This window comes from Artemia franciscana, chromosome 2, assembly GCF_032884065.1.
Source record: "Artemia franciscana chromosome 2, ASM3288406v1, whole genome shotgun sequence".
NCBI lineage: Eukaryota > Metazoa > Arthropoda > Branchiopoda > Anostraca > Artemiidae > Artemia > Artemia franciscana.
This window is the reverse complement of record NC_088864.1, coordinates 54,479,227-54,500,595: the sequence shown is the minus strand read 5'-3', so window position 1 is coordinate 54,500,595 and position 21,369 is coordinate 54,479,227. Positions and strand designations below refer to the sequence as shown.

Sequence of the window (21,369 nt, the reverse complement as noted above, 5' to 3'; positions counted from 1 at the left end):
TTAAATTTTATTTTGTTGAATTGAGTCGAACTTAATTTTTTATAACTATCTTAAAATTAACTGAAAAAGACGAAGCACGAACAAGAGAGAGAGAAAAAAAAAGAAAGAAAAAGAACAGGAGATAGAATGATCTGAAAACTACACTCTAAAATCTACTCAAGAAAATGGACCTACTTGTAGGCTGAAAAACCCAGTTTTCTTATAAATTGAGAATAGCTTCCTCAACTGAATCTAAAGGTTCGCTAACACTATATTTAGCAAAAAAATTGCAATTTATAATGTAAGGCACCGCTTGCAAAAAATGCCATACATGCTTTGAAATAATGCCCAATGGGCATTTAGAACTTCTAAAAAGAAAGATGAGAATGATACGTGAGTCAAGGCTATTTTTTGAAGAAAAAAGTCGGAAAAAATTCGTCAATTCTTTTCAAAAATCTTTTCAGCCAATGGTCTTCGAAAATGCTACACTTTACTTCACTTGGTAAAGTTTTCTATTTCACATAGATTTTCTGAGGGTCATAACTCGATATTTGTCTTATCCTATCTTGAAAATAGTCAGTAAAAATTGGCAGAATTTATCATCATAAAAAATGTGACGTTATTTCATTTATGTATTTATAGTGTCTGTGTGGGAAACTAATCTCTAAAGCAAGGACCGATTTAGACCGATGCCTATAAATAGTAATCTGAAACACCAAGTTTTTTTCATTTTGTCTGTCGTTGCATTGCGGCAGCAATAATGGCATGGAGCCAAATCAAAGGAATGGCTTTTTTAGAAGTTCAATCAATATTTTCATTTAAACTATATGCTTGTTTGTTATATTTTAAGACCTACTCACAATCATACTTTACTAATAATGAGACTTATCTAGCGCTAATTTTCAGGAATGAATTCAAACCGAACTCGTAACTTCAAACAAAAAGATTTTCCTAGCATCCAGAAGCAGATGGCGCAAAAACTGTGGTTCCGTTAATTGGAACTTAACTAAGGCTGAGCTGATATGAGTTTTTCATAATATTCTAATTGGAACCTTATCTGGATAGAGAAAAAACTGGATAGAGGTATTAGTTGATTTCAGTGTTGAAATTATCTTATGTGAAGCGTATAAGTTGACCACTATCGTCATGTAGTACCGGGTTTTTTAAAGAACCATTCATATTTAACGCCGAGATTTAACAGGCGCTAATTCAAGCTTATTAGACTTGTAATAGGATCTTCTGATTGGTTGGGAAAAATATATGAAAAGTTCTGATTAGCATAAATAAGCACTTTCTAAATCTCGTTATTAGTAAAATATCATCGTGAATAGACCTAAACAGACTGAATTTCGATATTAGTGAAGTCCCATTGTGAAAGGGCCTTTTTTATACCTACACATTTTTCATTATTCATTTTTAGATCCATCAAATAATAAATTTAAATTATATCTCATTTGATTACATCATTGGGAAAAATAAGCCATTTCTTTTCAAAACTTTCTCGGAAAGCCAGTAGCCTTTTAAAACGTCAGTAGAACGTGCATAATGAATTTGGGTGAAGTTATACGTCTTTCACAGAAAGTAAGTACCCTTTGCTAGCCATCTGGTGTTACACTTCACCAGTCATAGTATGCAGTCATGAGCAGGGCGTTTAAATGATTGCTCATTACGTTAAAGCGTATAGTGATAAAAGATGCTGGGCGAAGACATGAAGTCAGTAACAAGGTGACAACATGAAGGTACAGGGTGACGAGTATGGTAAAAGGGGACGACATGTAGTAAGGAACAAGGCGACAAGATGAAGATACAGGGTGACGACATGAAACTACAAGGCGAGGATATTCAGGGCGACATTTTTTCAGGGAGGGGTTCAACTTTTTTAACTTATAAAAAATATTAAGTTTTTTTTAGGACTTTTTACACTGCCTATACATACAACAACAAAAAATTCGGTTCTCATATTTCTGGATTATGAAACGAAAATGATAAGCGAAGGATGATCTTTTTTTGCTATTGTTAAAGATGGACAAAATATTTCGTTTGGGTTGGTTTATTTTTAATCAGCAGTGTTTTATTCAATTTAAATAGACGAAGTGGAAAAAACCAAAATCTTATGAAGTCTTTCTACTTTGGAAAAATGGTTGAATGTAAATGACCTATTTCGCATATTGTTTGTGGAAAAGAGAATCTTTAGTCAAAGCATGCTGGATAATATAAACATAATCGATAACTTCGTTAATCTATATATATATATATATATATATATATATATATATATATATATATATATATATATATATATATATATATATATATATATATATATATATATATATATATATATATATATATATATATACATATATATATATATATATATATATATATATATATATATATATATATATATATATATATATATATATATATATATATATATATCTATATATATAAAAATAAGTTGTCTGTGTGTGGATCTGTGGATCTGTGGATCAGGTGACGTCATGTTTGTCCGCATATGACGTCTGAATTATTTCACACTAATACAAAAGAAGAAAAAAACAAAAAAAGGTAAAAACTACAAAAAAAACTAAAAAGAAAAAAAAACTAAAAAAGCTAAAAAACTAAAAAAAACTAAAAAAAGGTAAAAATCTAATAACTAAAAAAAACTGAAAAAAATAAAAAAAGGCAAAAACTACAAAAAAAATAAAAACTAATAAAAAAACTAAAAAAGCTAAAAAACTAAAAAAACTAAAAAAAACTAAAAAAGGTAAAAAACTAAAAAAAAACTAAAAACTAAAAAAGAAAAAAACTAAAAAAAGGAAAAAACTGAAAAATAAAAGAGAAAAAGAAAACTAAAGAATAAATATATATAAAAATAAGTTGTTTGTGGGTTATGTCTGTCTGTCTGTCTGTCGAGTGACGTCGTGTTTGTCCGCATATGACGTCTGAATTATTTCACACTAATAAAAAAGAAGAAAAAAAACTAAAAAGGTAAAAACTACAAAAAAACAAAAAAAAAACTAAAAAAGCTAAAAAACTAAAAAAAACTAAAAAAAGGTAAAAAACTAAAAACTAAAAAAAAACTGAAAAAACTAAAAAAAAAGGCAAAAACTAAAAAAAAAACTAAAAACTAATAAAAAAACTTAAAAAGCTAAAAAAACTAAAAAACTAAAAAACTAAAAAAAGGTAAAAAACAAAAAAAAACTAAAAACTAAAAAAGAAAAAACTAAAAAAAAGGAAAAAACTGAAAAATAAGAGAAAAAGAAAACTAAAAAAATATTAATAAAGAAGAAAAAAACTAAAAAAGGTAAAAACTACAAAAAAAACTAAAAAGAAAAAAAAACTAAAAAAGCTAAAAAACTAAAAAAAACTAAAAAAAGGTAAAAATCTAATAACTAAAAAAAAACTGAAAAAAAATAAAAAAAGGCAAAAACTACAAAAAAAATAAAAACTAATAAAAAAACTAAAAACGCTAAAAAACTAAAAAAACTAAAAAAAACTAAAAAAAGGTAAAAAACTAAAAAAAACTAAAAACTAAAAAAGAAAAAAACTAAAAAAAAGGAAAAAACTGAAAAATAAAAGAGAAAACTAAAAAAATATGAATAAATATATATAAAAATAAGTTGTTTGTGGGTTATGTCTGTCTGTCCGCATATGTCGTTGCGTGTTTGTCCGCATATGACGTCTGAATTATTTCACACTAATACAAAAGAAGAAAAAAAACTAAAAAAGGTAAATGACGACCGGGACACAGGAACACCGGGACACAAATGACGACCGGGACACAGGGAATATAAATGACGACCGGGACACAGGGACATAACTACAAAGGGGACGCCGGGGTGCACAGGGGGATATATAAATGACGATGACGACTCAGGGAATGGTTGATTAGCAATCACCATCAACAAAGCTCAAGGGCAATCATTAGAATCATGAGGTATAGATCTGAATACGGATTGTTTTCCCATGGACCATTATATGTTGCATGTTCAAGAGTCGGTAAACCTGACAATCTATTTATATGCACAGACAATGGGACAGCAAAGAATGTTGTATATTCGCAAGTTTTACGTAGTTAAAAACATATATATATATATATATATATATATATATATATATATATATATATATATATATATATATATATATATATATATATATATATATATATCTATATTCACAGGTGGGACATAGGGACACAACTACAATGGCGCGTAACTAATATGGCGCGTAACGACTTACGCGCGCGGGGGGGCTTGGGGGGGGGGGGCGCGAAGCGCCCCCACCAACTAGGTGTTGGGGTGGCGCGAAGCGCCACCCCAACAGCTAGTGTATATATATATATATATATATATATATATATATATATATATATATATATATATATATATATATATATATATATATATATATATATATATATATATATAAATAAGTTGTCTGTCTGTCTGTGGATCAGGTGACGTCATGTTTCTGTGTTGACTGACGTCATGAAATTAGTTGTCGTCATTTTTGCTTTGACGGTGACGTCATTAACGGTATTTAAGACATTTGTTCATGGAAAAATGTTTAATTGTAAAATGACTGAAGAACCTACAATGGCAACAGCCGAGGAAGCTGCTCAAAGAGTTTATGCCAAAAAACTTGCTGCTGATAGAGAAAGTAAGAAAAGAAAGCGTTCCGAGGAATCACAAGAACAGCAAGAAAACAGGCTTGCGGCTAAAGAACGCAAAACTGCGCAGTTAGATGAAAATCCACCTGGACAGCGAGAGTCAAAACATATCAAAACTGAAAATGATAGCGATGATGATTGGGTTTGGGATTTTGACTTGGATAAGGTCATCAATGCCTACCAGATTTAAGTTAAAAAAATAAAGGTTCGTCGATATGTACTTCATAATGACGCTGAAAAATAAAGAAGAAAAAGAAAACTGAAAAAAGAAAAAAGGTAAAAAACTAAAAAAAAACTAAACTAAAAAGAAAAAACACTCAAAGAGAAATTACAGACCGGGACACAAATGAAGACCGAGACAGAGGGAATATAAGTGACGACCGGGAACCTCAAAGAGAAATTACAGACTGGGACACCCGGACACAAATCACGACCGGGACACAGAGAATATAAATGACGACCGGGACACAGGGACACAACTACAACGGGGACGCCGGGGGCACAGGCGGATATATAAATGACGACCGGGACACAGGGATTGTTCGAATAGAAATTACCGACCAGGACACAGGGACACAAATGACGACCGGGACACCGGGACACAGGGAATATAAATGACGACCGGGACACTCAAAGAGGAATTACAAACTGGGACACCGGGACACAAATGACGACCGGGACACAGGGAATATAAATGACGACCGGGACACAGGGACACATCATTAGAATAATGAGGTATAGATCTGAATACGGATTATTTTTCCCATGGACAATTATATGTTGCATGTTCAAGAGTCAGTAAACCTGACAATCTATTTATATGCACAGACAATGGGACAGCGAAGAATGTTGTATATTCGCATGTTTTACGTAGTTAAAAACATATATTTATATCTATCTCTATTCACAGGTGGGACACAGGGACACAACTACAATGGCGCGTAACTAATATGGCGCGTAACGACTTACGCGCGCGGGGGGGCTTGGGGGGGCGCGAAGCGCCCCACCAGCTATGTGTTGGGGTGGCGCGAAGCGCCACCCCAACAGCTAGTATATATATATATATAAGTCGTTTGTCGACTGACGTCATGTTTGTCCACTAACGTCATTATAAGGATTGAGTATTATGACGTCATGTATGTATGTTTTATGTTTGTATATGACGTCGAAGGCTTTGTATATGACGTCAAAGGCTTTGTATATGATGTCGTTATAAGTATATAAGAAGGCGTTTCAAAGAGAAATTTTTAGTGTAGATCTAAAATTACAGAAGAAACAGCCGAAGAAGCTGCTCAAATAGTTAATTCAAAGAGAAATTTTAGCATAAATCCTACAATGGCAGAAGAAGCAGCCGAGGAAGCTGCTCAAAGAGATAATGCCAAAAGGCTTGCGGCTAAAAAAGGCAAAACCGCGCTATTAGATTAAAATCAACCGGTACAGCGAGAGTCAAAACGTATCAAAACTGAAAATGATAGCAATGATGATTGGGTTTGGGATTTTGACTTGGATATGATCATCAATGCCTACCAGATTTTAGTTTAAAAAAAAACAAAGGTTCGGTGATATGTATTTCATAGTGATGAAAGACAAGCCAAGGTAAAACAAACCAAACAACTTGAAAGTGATACCGATGATAAAAAACAACGTTGAAAGGACTATGGTTTCCCAGTTGCAACATATTTTCCACAAAATAATAATTTAGTGCTTTTGTTTAAAACAGCAATCGAATTGATGCCTACTGACACTCAATTTTCAACGAAGTGGCAATCGTTATGGTCGGTGATCAGTTCTTACCTCGAGATAATATTCTTTATAGGCGAAACAATCAGTTGACAAGAATTGCTTAAACTCATCGATGCTACGATGCCCTACAATATCCTATCAGTTTTTGGGATGGAGCCGACGGCTGTCACTTGAATATTAAATTCATAAGTCCAGCCACTAACAAAGAAATGGATAAGAGATGTAGCGCAACGAAATATTATGCCTATAGATTAATGATTCGTCATTTATTACATTTACATATAATCCATCTTGGGATTAGATACAACAGCTTTTACATCCTGAACAATCGCCGGTTCATAGACATGACATTACGGCCCGTGTCTTCCGGCAAAAGTTGCTCTCCTTCATTTCCTACATAGCTATGGGAGAAATACAAATCGCAAATAACCGAGAATATACTCCACCGAATACGACTAGAAAGGTAACATATGACCTTGGACTTTACAACTGAAATTTATAACTGCACTTTAGTTATGATTGAAGATTTGTGCTTATGTATTGCAAACAAACATCTCAAGCATTTGGGAATGCCTTCACCTAATCGTACTGCTTCTATTTCTACATGTGTGGACTGGGATCGTGAACAAAGTTACAATACATTTGATCTATTGTAGTATGTTACAGACCGGGACACAAGGGATATAAATGACGACCGGGACATTCAAAGAGAAATTACAGACCGTGACAACGGGACACTGAAAGAGAAATTACAGACCAAGACACCGGGACACACATGACGACCGGGACAGAGGAAATATAAATGACGACCGGGATACAGGGAATATAAATGACGAACGGGACACAGGGACACAACTACAACGGGGACGCCGGAAGGGCACATGGGGGACTCATAAATGACGATGGGACATAGGGAATATTCGTCTAGCAATTACCATCAACAAAGCCCAAGGGCAATCATTAGAAAAACGCGGTATAGATCTGAATACGGATTGTTTTCCCATGGACAATTATATGTTGCATGTTCAAGAGTCGGTAAACCTGACAATCTTATGCACAGACAAAGGGACAGCCAAGAATATTGTATATTCGCCAATTTTATGTAGTTAAAAACATATATATATATATATATATATATATATATATATATATATATATATATATATATATATATATATATATATATATATATATATATATATATATATATATATATATATATATATATATATATATATACTAGCTGTTGGGGTGCTTCGCGCCCCATATATATATATATATATATATATACTAGCTATATATATATATATATATATATATATATATATATACTATATATACTATATATATATATATATATATACTAGCTGTTGGGGTGCTTCGCGCCCCCCCAAGCCCCCCGCGCGCGTAAGTCGTTACGTGCCATATTAGTAACGCGCCATTGTAGTTGTGTCCCTATGTCCCACCTGTGATATATATATATATATATATATATATATATATATATATATATATATATATATATATATATATATATATATATATATATATATATATATATATATATATATATATATATATGTTTTTAACTACGTAAAACTTGCGAATATACAACATTCTTTGCTGTCCCATTGTCTGTGCATATAAATAGAATGTCAGGTTTAACGACTCTTGAACATGCAACATATAATGGTCCATGGGAAATAATCCGTATTCAGATCTATACCTCATGATTCTAATGATTGCCCTTGAGCTTTGTTGATGGTGATTGCTAATCGATGATTCCTTCTGTCGCCATCGTTATTTATATATCCCCCTGAGCCCCCCGGCATCCCTGTTGTAGTTGTTTCCCTGTGTCCCGGTCGTCATGTCCCGGTGTTCCAGTCGTCATTTGTGTCCCGGTCTGTATATACATTCGTTTTTGAATTGGTCTTTTTTTTAGGTTTTAGTTTTTTACATTTTTTTCAGTTTGTTTTTTCTTTTTTTGAGTTTTGTTTTTCTCCTTTATTTTTCATTTTTTTCCGTTTTCATTTTATTTTCTTTTTTAGTTTTTTTTAGCTTTTTTAGTTTTTTATTAGTTTTTAGTTGTTTTTTTTCTTTTTAGTTTTTTTGTAGTTTTTACCTTTTTTTTATTTTTAATTTTTTTTTACTTATGCCCTGGTCGTCATTTATGCTCCCTGTGTCCCGGTCGTCATTTGTGTCCCGGTGCTTTGTTGATTGTGATTGCTAATCTTACATTCCTTGTGTCCCGGTCGTCATTTATATTCCCTATGTGCCGGTGTCCCGGTCGTCATTTGTGTCCCGATGTCCCGGTCTGTACTTTCGTCAGTCGAAAAAATGACGTCAGTCGACACAGAAACATGACGTCACCTGACACACAGATCCACAGACAGACAACTTATTTTTATATATATATATATATATATATATATATATATATATATATATATATATATATATATATACATATATATATATTCACAGGTGGGAAACAGGGACACAACTACAATGGCGGGTAGCTAATATGGTGCGTAACGACTTACGTGCACGGGGGGGGGGCGTTGGGGGCGCAAAGCGCCCACACCAACAGCTAGTATACTATAATATTGTTTTTCAAAACTCGAAAACTAATTCAATTTACATAAATTGTAGCTTTTGGATGATTGCTTTGAATTTAGCATTGACTCTCTTTTGTATATATCTCACACCATTTACAATTGAAATCAGTTTCATAGAAACATTTCATTAGTTCACAGATAATGTTCAGAAATTTTGGCAATGAGTTCGTCACTAATCGTATCGCCATCTTTCTGATATTACCTTTTAAATCAAAGCAAAGGGGAAAAGCAAGGCCTAATGCTGTCATAATACCATAAGCCACATTTTATATACCATTCGAAACTGTTATCTATGTCAAAATTACGGGGTAATAAATAATACAATCATGTGTAAAATATAAGAGGCATCAGCAGATAATATCACTAAGAAATATAAAGACGAATTGATGAAAAGCAAACACCCGCAAACGTTAATGGTACAATTGATAGGGTACAAACAGATAAAAATACTGAATCCATTAATATCAATGACGAAACACATGATGAGCTTTTTTGTGAAACTGCAATAAATATTGAGTATGATTTAAAATGGAATAGTGATTATTGTACTAGTAATGAAGCAAGAGAAGAGAATAGTTACCATGTCAAGAGAGATCAAGAAATATTATTCTATGGAACGTAGGTGACACGTTCAAAGTTGTCAAATGAACGGTATTTTCATAAGTCAAAGACACATAATAAATTTTCCAAGAGTCAGAGACAGCTGAATGGGATTCTTTAAAAGTCAGAGACGAGTGAATAGAATTTTCAGGAAATTTTCATGAATTAGAGAAAGGTGCATGGGTTTTTTCTCAAAAGTTAGAGATACATGAATTATAACTTTCAGTGTTTCTTACCAAAGTCTGAGACATGTGAATATATTTCTTTTCTTAATGATATTCCAATACCTTGGAAAACAAAACTGACTATTGTTTTGTGTTAAGTACAATTTCATTAAAAATCAATACTTGTTGATTTGGCTAAGAAAAATAAAACCCTTTCAGATTGTCTTGATATAGAAAAAATAATTGATATTTGATAATATTTGATGAGCTTAGGTAACATCAGATAATATTTCTGTTGCATTGTCTCTTGTGGAGGTGCAGCATTTGTAATGGAATGAAGCCAAATAAATTCAGCTGCTTCTTAAAACTCAATCAATAATTTCCTTTCAGCTATATATTCATTTTTATATATCGTCATACCTTTATATCTTAGGCAATTCTTTTTCAGCTCATCAAATAGATAAATTAGATTATAGTTTGTTTGATTACAATTATGAGAGAATTTTTCTTCTATATATTACAAGGTGCACAGTGGATTGGTGCTCTGCTTGCCAATACCGGGCCCAGTGTTCGATCCCCGCCGCAGCAAGGTTGGGCGACAAGCTTGCTACTTGTTCCTGTAAAAACACCCAGCAACTGAAACGTCGATTTGACGCCCTATGCGCCAGCAATGGGTCTGGAGGATTTTTATCCTTTTTTATATTACAAGGTTCATCGTATGTTTATATTTACGAAAATTGTGGTATTTCAATAATTGGAAAACACCATTCAAGTCAGATTCTACTTCACATAAATTATGATTTAAATCTTTTCTTTCAATCTGATTTAAAAAATTAGAAACTATCAGAACACTAAATTCTCTCATAGTAAAGTAAAAAAAAAGTTATATAGTTTTCTTTAATTCATAAGTGGAATCTATTCATCAGTCATAAAAAGTAACATATGAAAGAAATTTGATGTGATCTTATTTATATGGGTATTTCTTAACATCGACGGTCAGATTCTAGATTAAAATTTATTTTGAATCACCCCCCTCCAAGAACAAGTTTAAGAAACGTTTTCTTGACGACCACAAGCGACCCCATAACAATTCAGTCGTTTTCTAATATGACTATGGCCGCGACCTGCTGACCCACCTCTTGCTTTTTTCGTCTGTAGTTAGCAATCGTTCTCCTGTAGATCATTAACTAACTAAAAAAAGAATTTAGATTAAAAAATGAGTTCTTTTGTGTTGAGCCCATCAGATTCATTCAATATAACAAAAAATAATTATAGTTTTTGAAACTTGTTTGGCGATGCCATAAAATGTAATGGCACCAGATTCATTCAATTTAAATGTGATGGATTTAGTGGCAGAAATTTACAATGAGTCAGGTTTAAGCCGATATTTTAATGTAGATTAGGGGCTAATCCAAAAAGGTGTTTGCAGCTACAAATGATGTTTTGCAGAATTCACGATATGTATTTAGAACAACTAAAATGTATTTTCGTCCAAACCTTCTTTAGCCCAGATAAATCCTTATCTGTAAGTATTAACTGATGTCAAGCTTAACATAAATTTCAAAGGTGAAAATTAATTATCTCAAAAGTCAACGAAATCATAGTAAAGCTACACGTATTATCTTGCAAAATTACAGTTACAAAAAGCTTTGGTCAGACATCTAGTTCATGCTTCGGATTTGGAACCACTGAAATACATTTTGTCGAAGTCATTACTTACAAGATGGATTCTTATCCGTAAGCAATAATCGATGTTAGACTGTTTTAGGATAAAGGTCAGAAACATCCTCCAAGGAAATAAAAAAGAATTAGATAACTCTTAGAGAAATCACCCAAAGCAAATAAACAAGGGCATATTACCTTTTAACGATTTTCTCTAGAAACATATAGAAATCGCATGTTGAGATCGAAAATGTAGGCTAGATATTTATTTTTCAATTTCACCACCAAAAAAAAAATAATAAAAATAATACGAAAACGCTTTACAGACTTTCAAACTAGATGCTACATAATTATATACTAAATTTATTTAACTCTCAATGGAAGACAGCGAATCAGGCATATTCCTTGGAGATATCGGAGGTGTTTAGGATCAGCCCAAGAATCTTGATATTGTCGAATTGCCATATAACTTTCAATGATTTCTTTGTTATATGATTTTTCAACGATTTCTGCCCCTCGCAATTCTTCTATTAAAAATTCCTTTGCACATCCTTGCCAAAATTTTGTAAGCAGCCAACGGTTAATTCTATGACTTTCTGTATGATCAATATATTTTTTTCCTCTTTCAACTTATTGGATATGAACTTTAATATAGTTTTAGATCATCCTGAAAGTTATAATGGACTTTCATTTGTGTCTGATTTATATTAATATGCCAGATCAATTCTTTAACAGTAGTTTGTTTTACATTAAAAACAAAGAGAGAGAAAAAACCTGTTGTTTTGTTACGGGTCATGAAAAGGAATATTTTTTTTTCTTCGTTGTTTCACAACCCTTGTGTTGCTACATACTTTCACCCCGTAATTCTTATTTCTTATAATAATAAAAACAGATCATTTTTATTATGTACATTCAATTTATGTGTTATTATATTCCATTTTTGTTTTTATTTTTACGATGTCATCTTAAGCTTATCATTTGGGGTGCTGCTGTTTAATTCAATTTTGCTTTGATTTTTAATAAATTGTTGTCCTACTAAAAGGGGTTGTTTTGGATAGCAAAATCGCCAAATTAACAAAACCATACACAAAAAACGTATTTAAGTTCTAAGTATAGTAAAAATGTCCAAAAAGATAAAATCAATAAAGTATTCAACATTAACTTGATAAGTATCACATTCCACAGCCCATTCTATTTTACTTGACTATTTCCAGAGCTATCAAAAAGATTTTATTTTCTTTTTGACAACTTTGAACGACGAATCAGCGATTTTAACCAAAATCAGTGAGCAAAAACGTCGTAAATTACGTTTTACAACAGATTATTCGAGCAAGTATTCCGAAAAGGCCAATATAATCAGGAATATTACTTTTCTTGTGGACATTGCTTTTTCGACAGTCAATAGATTGTTATCCAAACAAAGATATATGAAGGAAAAGTGGAATAATAAACATAAAAAATTTTCAAAACGAACTAAAAAAAATTAAATAATTTATTTTCTCGAGAATAAGTGTGTGATTAAGTCGGAACAAGAAGCATACAACGGATTGAGTTTTACATAACATTACATAAAACAAACAAGTTTTTGTAACGGAAAACAATAGGCAACATTTAAACTTAAAACAAACAGAAATTACTCCGTATATGAAAGGGGCTTTTCCTCCTCAACGCCTCGCTCTTTACGCTAAAATTTGACCCTTTCTCTTAACTCTACTTTTTAAAACAGTAAAAAACTTTAGCGTAGAGAGCGGGGCCTTGAGGAGGAAAAGTCCCTTTCATATACGGAGTAACTTCTGTTCGTTTTAAGTTTTAATGTCGCTCCTTACTTTCCGTTACAAAAACTTGTTTTTTTATTTAATTTCCGGACGTTTTTGAATTAATGTATGTTTTGATCTTGGCTCTCCGCACATAAATAATTAAAACGAAATTTGAGTGTTAATTAATTGCAATTAATCGGAAGATTTTGAGAAAAAAGAAGCGAAGGAGGAGGCCTACTTGCCCTCCAAGTTTTCGATTACTTAAAAAAGCAACTAGAACTGTAAATTTTTTTACAAACGTTTTCATTGGTAAAAAATATACGTAACTTACGAATTAACTTACGTAACGAACTTCTATATTCGTATGTTTTTATTGCGTATATGAGGGGGTTCAACCCTCGTCGATACCTCGCTCGTTACACTAAAGCTTAGATTGTGTCCCAATTCCTTAAGAATGACCTCTGAATCACAAAGGCCGTAGAATAAATAATTGAAATTATTAAAAATACTTTAGCGTAAAGAGTGAGGTATAACGAGGAGGTAAACCCCTCATATGCGTAATAGTTTTTGTTCATTTTAAGTTTTAATGCTGCTCCTTCAGTAAAAAAAAACTTTTCATATTTATTTTTTCATTGTTTTTTCAAATAAGCCTAGAAAATCTGCACCCCTTCATTGAAATTCTCTTCCCCCATTAGAAGTCTCTTCATGGAAATATCCTCCCACGTAACCCCTCCCCCCAACTCTCCTCCCTAAACCAAAAAAAATCCCCTGAAAACGTCTGTACACTTCCAAGTAACCATTACTATATGTAAACACAGGTCAAAGTTTACAACTTGTAGCCCCTCCCACGGGGACTGTGGGGGAGTAAGTCGTCCCTAAATACATATTTATTAGGTTTTTGACTAAGGTGAATAAAATGGCTATCTCAGTTCAATTTTGATCTGGTGACTTTGGGGGAAAAATGAGCGTGGGAGGGGGCCTAGGTGCCCTCCAATTTGTTTGTCACTTAAAAAGGGCACTAGAAATTTTAATTTCCGTTAGAACGAGCCCTCTTGCGAGATTCTAGGACCACTCATCGATACAATCACCCCTGGGGGAAAACAACAAAAAAAAACAACAAATAAACACGCATCCGCATGATTTCAAACACGCATGATTTCCCACGGGAAACACGCATGATTTCGTTAAGATTGTATGACTTTTAGGGGGTGTTTCCCCCTTTTTCTAAAATGAGGCAAATTTTCTCAGGCTCGTAATTTCTGATGGGTATAATTGATCTGGATGAAACTTGTATATTTAAATTCAAATTGATCGAAGATGTAAATGCATAAATGAAAAAAAAAAAATGTGAGTCTAGGAAAACAAGCCAAAAAGATTAGGTTATGTGAAGCCCAATCAGTTTCATGCCCCTAGTTTTCACTCATGTTCATAGACTGTTGAGAAATAAAAATATTTTTTATTTCAAAGATATATGATGGAAAAGTGGAATAATAAACATAAAAAACTTGTTTTCAAAACGAACTAAAAAATTTAAAATAATTTATTTTCTTTTCTCGAGAATAAATGTGTGTGTACGTCAGAACGAGGGGCATACAACGGATTGGGTTTTACATAACATAGATATTCAACTGATCGAAGATGTAAAGGCATAAATGAAAAATTGCGAGTTGAGGAAAACAAGCTGTAAAGATTAGGTTATATGAAGCCCAATCGGTTTCATGCCTCTAGTTTTCGCTCTTGTTCATAGATTGTTGAGAAATCAAAAAAGTTTTCTAGTTGTTAGTACATTTTGAAAACGAGTTGGGATTTTTTTTTTTATTTATTGTTTTCGACTTTTTAGTCTTCTAAGACTAAAAATCTCATGCCCTCTCTAAGACAAAATTTAATCTTTTTTTAGATTAAAAAAGATAACAAGATACACAAGATACACAAGATACACAAAGATACACAAGATAAAAAATTAAAAGAAAAATAAATCTAAAAACAAATAAAAACCACCACCAATAATAATAAATATAATTGTCGCTACTTATCCACGTAGGGAAAAGCAGCTATTTGAGTTACTTCAATGAGAATCAAATGTTGCTCTTTGATTCTCATTGAAGTAACTCAAACAGCCGCTTTTCCCTACGTGGATAAGTAGCGACAATTGTATTTATTAATATTGGTGGTGGTTTTTATTTGTCTTTAGATTAGTTTTCTTTTAATTTTTATCTTGTGCTGAGGACGCTTTGTTTGGATACAGGCGAAATATCCGCGTTGTTTTAGTCTTTTCTCTCTACTGGCCGTCGTCTTGTTTGAAGTTTTCTTTTTGTAGAGTTTTATCTCTCTTTGTTGTTTATTGTCATGTCTGGCCAGTTCGGCTTAAGCACTTTCAAAGACATTACTGTTCTGTAAAATGAGCTGATGATTTGGTGATGATTTGGTGAATGATTTGGTGAATGATTTTGGTGATGATTTGGTGAATTTGGTGATGATTCATTAACGGTTGCAACCCTGATTGAGATACAGCGAATAAAGCCATGTTTTATGCTCATAGCAATCAGAAGTATCTTAAGGATTAGCACTTCCACAATCACTCATATTACATCTATGGCATCCCAACTGGTCATGAAAAGAGCCAGGAACCGTCCTCACTAACGAACTTCCTGCATAAGCTAGAACTGATCATTCTCCTGCTCAGAAAATAGACCACTCATCGTCAAAATCGGTAGAATCATCAATATCCGAGCATAACTTAAGCAACCATACCACAGAACAGAAATGATTCTAAGAAGTATGATATTCAAATTTCATATTTCCTGCCATTTTTTTTTAAACGACCGAAAAAGATTGTTTCCTTCTACTAATACACTGTATTTGTCCCGTAAGCCATACGAAATTAAAAAATTCTTATACTATTCTTCCATTGCTCCAAAATTTTAATTATAAGCTAAAAATTATCTACGTTAATGTATTTGTGTACATAAAACGTTTGTACATACATTTACTGAACCATGGTCAAATTCAATTTGCTATTCAAGAAAGTTCGATCTACTGTTGAAATCCAAACCAGTTTGATTAGTAAAACCTATTTACTTCGATAATTATATTTTTTCTACTGAAAAGTATATAAAATCGTGATAATTTCAAAAATTTGCTGGACTTCAAACACTAACCTCAGTTTCCACATTAAATTGGATTTTTTGACTTGTTTAAATTGCAGCATAAAATTTCATGGGAAATTCTTTTTTCTTTTTACAGTCTGCTACTTCTACAACTTCTACTACTACTACGACTACTACTATCATTAAGGCTAAGGTTCCTTAAGGTGAAACTCCCAGAGAATATTTAGGGGAAGGTTGTACTGGGTCAACACACACCATTTGTATGTAAATTGTCAAAATCGTATATCAGTAACACCGTAGGAACGACTAAAAAGTATTATATTTAAACTTTGAGGACAAGGTGAGGGGGATGTTGAGCTAACCAAGGGCACTACGACTTCTGCTACTATGATTCCTGCTACTACTGAGGCTAACGTGATTAAGGCGAAACTTTATGAAAATGATTAACGGGAGGTTAAACTTAATGAAAACACACTGTGTGCATGTTGTCAAAAGGGCGTATCAGCAATATCCCACGGGTGGTTTAGAGTGCTAGGTATAAACTTTCCGAACAGGTCCAGGGGGATGTTGAACTAGCCGAAAGACACTATATTCAAGCTACTACAACTTCTACTGCTAATCTACTATTTCTACTAATAGTAAGGCATTGGGATGAAATTTTCTGGAAATATTGAGAAGGATGTTGAACTAAATCAAAACCAACTATGTGTGTGCAGGTTGTAAAAAGCAAGTATCAGCAACATCTCGGTAGCAGCTTTGAGCATTAGCGTGTCATTTTCAGGGCAGGCTGAGGGGGATGTAGAAATTAGCAAAATGTTTAACGTATTAAATTGAAACTTTTAGAACATGTTGAGGGGTAAGCTGAGCTAACAAAGGGGCACTATGTGCATTATACTACTATTTTTATTATCACTACTGTTACTGACATTTATGCTACTACGCCTACTACTACTACTGAGGCTGAGGGTATTAAGTTGAAACTTCCAGGGAATGTTTATAAGAAAATTGAAATAAATCGAAAGACATTATACGCATGCAGGTTGTCAAAAAGGCGTATTAGCAATAACTCAGAAGTGGCTAAGAGTATTTAGTCGAAACTTTCAGGATATGTTGAGCGAGAAATTAAAATAAACAAAAGACACCATGTGGACACTACGACTATTATTACTACTACTGCTACTGGTAAGACTATTATAACTGCTGATGCTAAGGTTATTAAAGTAAAACTTTCATAGAATGTTTAGGGGGATGTTGAACTATATCAAAATACACCATTTGCATATAGGTTGTCAAAAGGGTGTATCAGCAATTTCTTAGCAACAACTGATGACTAATAACTTGAAATTTTCATAACATATTTATTCGCAAATTTAGACTAGCCAAAAGGCACTATTTGCATATGGCTGCTACTTTTACTACTGCTACTAATGATGCTATTACTACTACTCCAACTACTACTGCTACTACTGCTACTGCCACTTCTACTGCTACTACTACTATTACTACTACTGCTACTATACTACTACTATTACTACACTACTACTACTACTATTACTACTACTACTACTACTACTACTACTACTACTACTACTACTGCTACTACTACTGCTGCTGCTACTGAGGCTAAAGGTACTACGGTGAAAATTTCAGATAATTTGTAGCGGGATATTGGACTAAATTAAAACACATTATGTGTATTCAGGTTGTCAAAAGGACGTATCACCAATATCTCAGTTTTCAGTTTCAGCTTCTAATGTGCCAGCTTCTCAAGGTATTCTTAATTTCCTACCGTTTTGCCACTGCGTGTATTTATAAATTATTTCGTTTGACTGTTTTCTTTATTTTGTACAGTTTGCAAAAGAAAATTATGTATATTGTCCAAGAAGGCTAACAATTGTACACATCACACTTGATGGAGAGGCTTCAAACACGTGGCTCACTTCCGCTCAGTAAGTAAGCATAAAAGGGTGGTATTGCCACCTTGGGTATGTTCTCTAGATAGAAAACGATCATTAAACTAGAAATTTTTGTCTAAACAACCCATAATAGAGTAAGAAAAAGGTTAGAATATAAAGGCAATATAACGCTAAACTCTGATGACAAAATGAATTGAAATCTCTAGAGATATCCCTGAAAGTTGCTAAGGTAGAAGGATGAGTAGTGTGGGGGGGGTCCAGGACCAATTAGGTTCGTTTTACCCACAGCTTTCGTATATTTACGATGCGTTAGTTGCATACGGACGATATCTCTATTGAAAGGAAAGCACCTAAAGACCTCGTTTGAATTGGAACAGCACGTCCTAGATCAAATCCAAATATGGTCACAGAAACATCAACTACATTTAGCTCTTGAAAAGGTTGAAGTAGTGGTATTCAGCAAAAAGAGAAAATGGCAAGTTCCCGTTGCTCTAAAAATATATGATCACCCGTTATACCTTAAGATACAGGTGAAATATCTAGGGTTGATAATTGATCACCAGCTGAACTGAAAAGCTCATTGCCTTGAAAGAGAGCGGAAAACTTTGATTAAGCATTTTGGACGACTAAAAATGTATGAGATGAAAATGGCTACAGAAGCCATAGCAGAAATTGAAAATTTTGGGAAACATCTTTCTCGAAAAGGACGGGCTAAATCCACATTATGCCAAAGTGTGAAATTGTTACTGTGGAAACAAGAAGACATCTGATAGAAGACTGTCCACTTAGGATTGGATACCGGTTTGAGGTATTTCACAATATAATTTTCAAGCTTTTTCTGACACTTTGCAAGATTTATGGTAAGATTTTTGGCCTTGAAGGCAATGAGCAACGGGCCTTGAAGGCCTGAGTCGTGATCCAGGGGTGGTGAGGCGGCCTCCATAATCGTAATAATAATAATAATAAGCCTAATGGTCGGAAAAGATATCTTTTTGAAACCAAATTTATCTACAAGTTTTGCATTCCATAGTTGTTCATCAACTAAAATTAGTATCTAGTGGATCCACTAGAACCCTAGAGAAGTGTGGACATTGATATTTGGTGTAACTGTCTTTTGCCGTTTTTCTATGATTCGTTTCAGTGTCATAACTGTGTTTTTATTTTAATTTCTGTGTATTTTCAAATACATAGGTTGGAGATTCCTAGGTAAACCGGGGACGATATATGTAGGGCTTAACTTTGCTCGCATAGCAAACTAAATCGATGGTTATCAGTTTACTTAATCCATATTTCAAGTCTGACAATGTTCTGAATATTCTCAAATTTGTCTGTTACGAGCTAAAGAAAAGACGGGGGGGGGGGGTTGACTAAGTTTACTTTACAAATTTCTGGAATTAACTGAAAAAATTTAATTCATTTAATGAAAATTAACTGAAAAAAATTTAATTCTGAAAAATTTAATTTCTGGAATCAAAACTTAAAACGAAGAGAAATGTGAAAGGCGCTGGCCCTCTTCAATAGCCTTTTCTACACTTAGGCTCGACCGTTTATACCAATTCGTTAAGAACAACCCCTAAAATACGATGAGCTCATGTGAAATCAACCCCAGAGAGATTTTACTAGTTAAAATTAATGACTATTTAAATTTTTGTATGATATTGACAAAGACTACGGCCTTCTTCTGCAAACCTTGAAGAAAAGACGGCGGGGATTTGACTAAGTTTACTTTACAAATTTCTGGAATTACTTCCAGTTGCCAAACCTGCTGTAACAAAAAGCATCGGTATTCAAAATTTGACGATGTTCTGACAATTTTCAAAGTTGTTAGTTACCTTATTTAGGTTAAAAGACAACGATATTTTCATGGATTCCATCAAACTCTATCAATGGGGCTCATTTTATATAAGTGACATCTAAAATTTGACGGTGTTCTGAGCTTTCTCGAATATACTAGTTACAACCTAGGGCGACGATATTTGCATGGCTTAGCTAAGTTTACGTAAGAAATTGAATCAATAGTATGCAGTTTACTTACCTGCCGTAAAAAAAGTATCGACATTTCAAATTTGATGGTGTTGGTGCAGGAAAAAAAGGTGAAAAGAATTTGCCACTTTTTGAGCTTGTGGGTCCGCTTAAAAACTGAAAGTCGCATGTTGAGTGACTAACCTTTTTGCCATCTGTCTTGGCTAAATTGGCTAAAAAAAAACACAAGGCAAGAAATAAGTCACGTAATTAATTAGGCCAATATTCGTGTGAGGGGACAGGGAAATTTTTCTTATAGTCTGGAATTCCAGGATTTATTTCGATTACTAAGTAACATCGAAGCCACATACATAGTTAGGTATATTAGCGCCTAGCCAATATTAAATGATATATTTTCAACTGAAAGCAGGGAACAATATTAAAACTTAAGACGAACAGAAATTATTGCTATATGAGGAGGTTTGTTCCTCCTCAACACCTCGGTCTTCACGTTAAATTTTCTTAGTACTTAAAAAAATCTTATTATTACAATTAAACGAAAATAGTTTTTCAGAAGTCCTTTTTAAGAAATTAGGACAGAACTCAGACTTTAGCATAAAGAGCAAGGTATTAAGGACGAGTAACCCCCTCATGTACGTAATAACTTTTGTTCGTTTTAAGTTTTAATGTTGCTCCTTACTTTCAGTTAAAATATTTTTTTTTATTTAGTTTCTGGTCGTTTTTTAAATAACGATAGTAAATTTGAATACAGATCCACAGAAAAAATCCCTCCTCCCGATAGATTTATTTTCTAGACCATTCAATTCTGGTGAAAATTTACCCCAGACACTTACCCTTAACATCTCCACGCGTAAAGTTGCATCGGCAAAGAGAAAGCAAGACATAAGAAGAATCTCGTATAGCAATTCTGGCAAATTCCTCTAGTGAAAAATTACCCCCTGAATACATCCCTCCCATGAAAAAAAATCCCCGTGGAGAATCCCACCAGAAGAAATCTCACCCCCAACCAAAACATATTTGCACACTTTCAAATAACAAATACTATATGTAGATAATAGGCAACTTTTGTAATCTAAATGTCTTTCCTTAGGGGCTGTGGGGGTCATGTTATCTCCAAAGACTAATTATTCGACCTTCCAGCTATGCTGAAAAAAAAATTAGC

General features: G+C 33.3%; 1 protein-coding gene across 2 annotated transcripts in view; it reads right to left on the bottom strand.

Annotated features, from left to right (window-relative positions):
• LOC136043753 (suppressor of lurcher protein 1-like) overlaps nt 1-21,369 on the bottom strand; it is an 840,975-nt gene that overhangs the window by 400,256 nt on the left and 419,350 nt on the right. For both annotated transcript variants that reach the window (XM_065728675.1, XM_065728680.1), the window contains exon 6: nt 20,260-20,419. In XM_065728675.1, the coding sequence (XP_065584747.1) occupies nt 20,260-20,419 (160 nt within the window). The remainder of the gene's footprint in view (nt 1-20,259; nt 20,420-21,369) is intronic.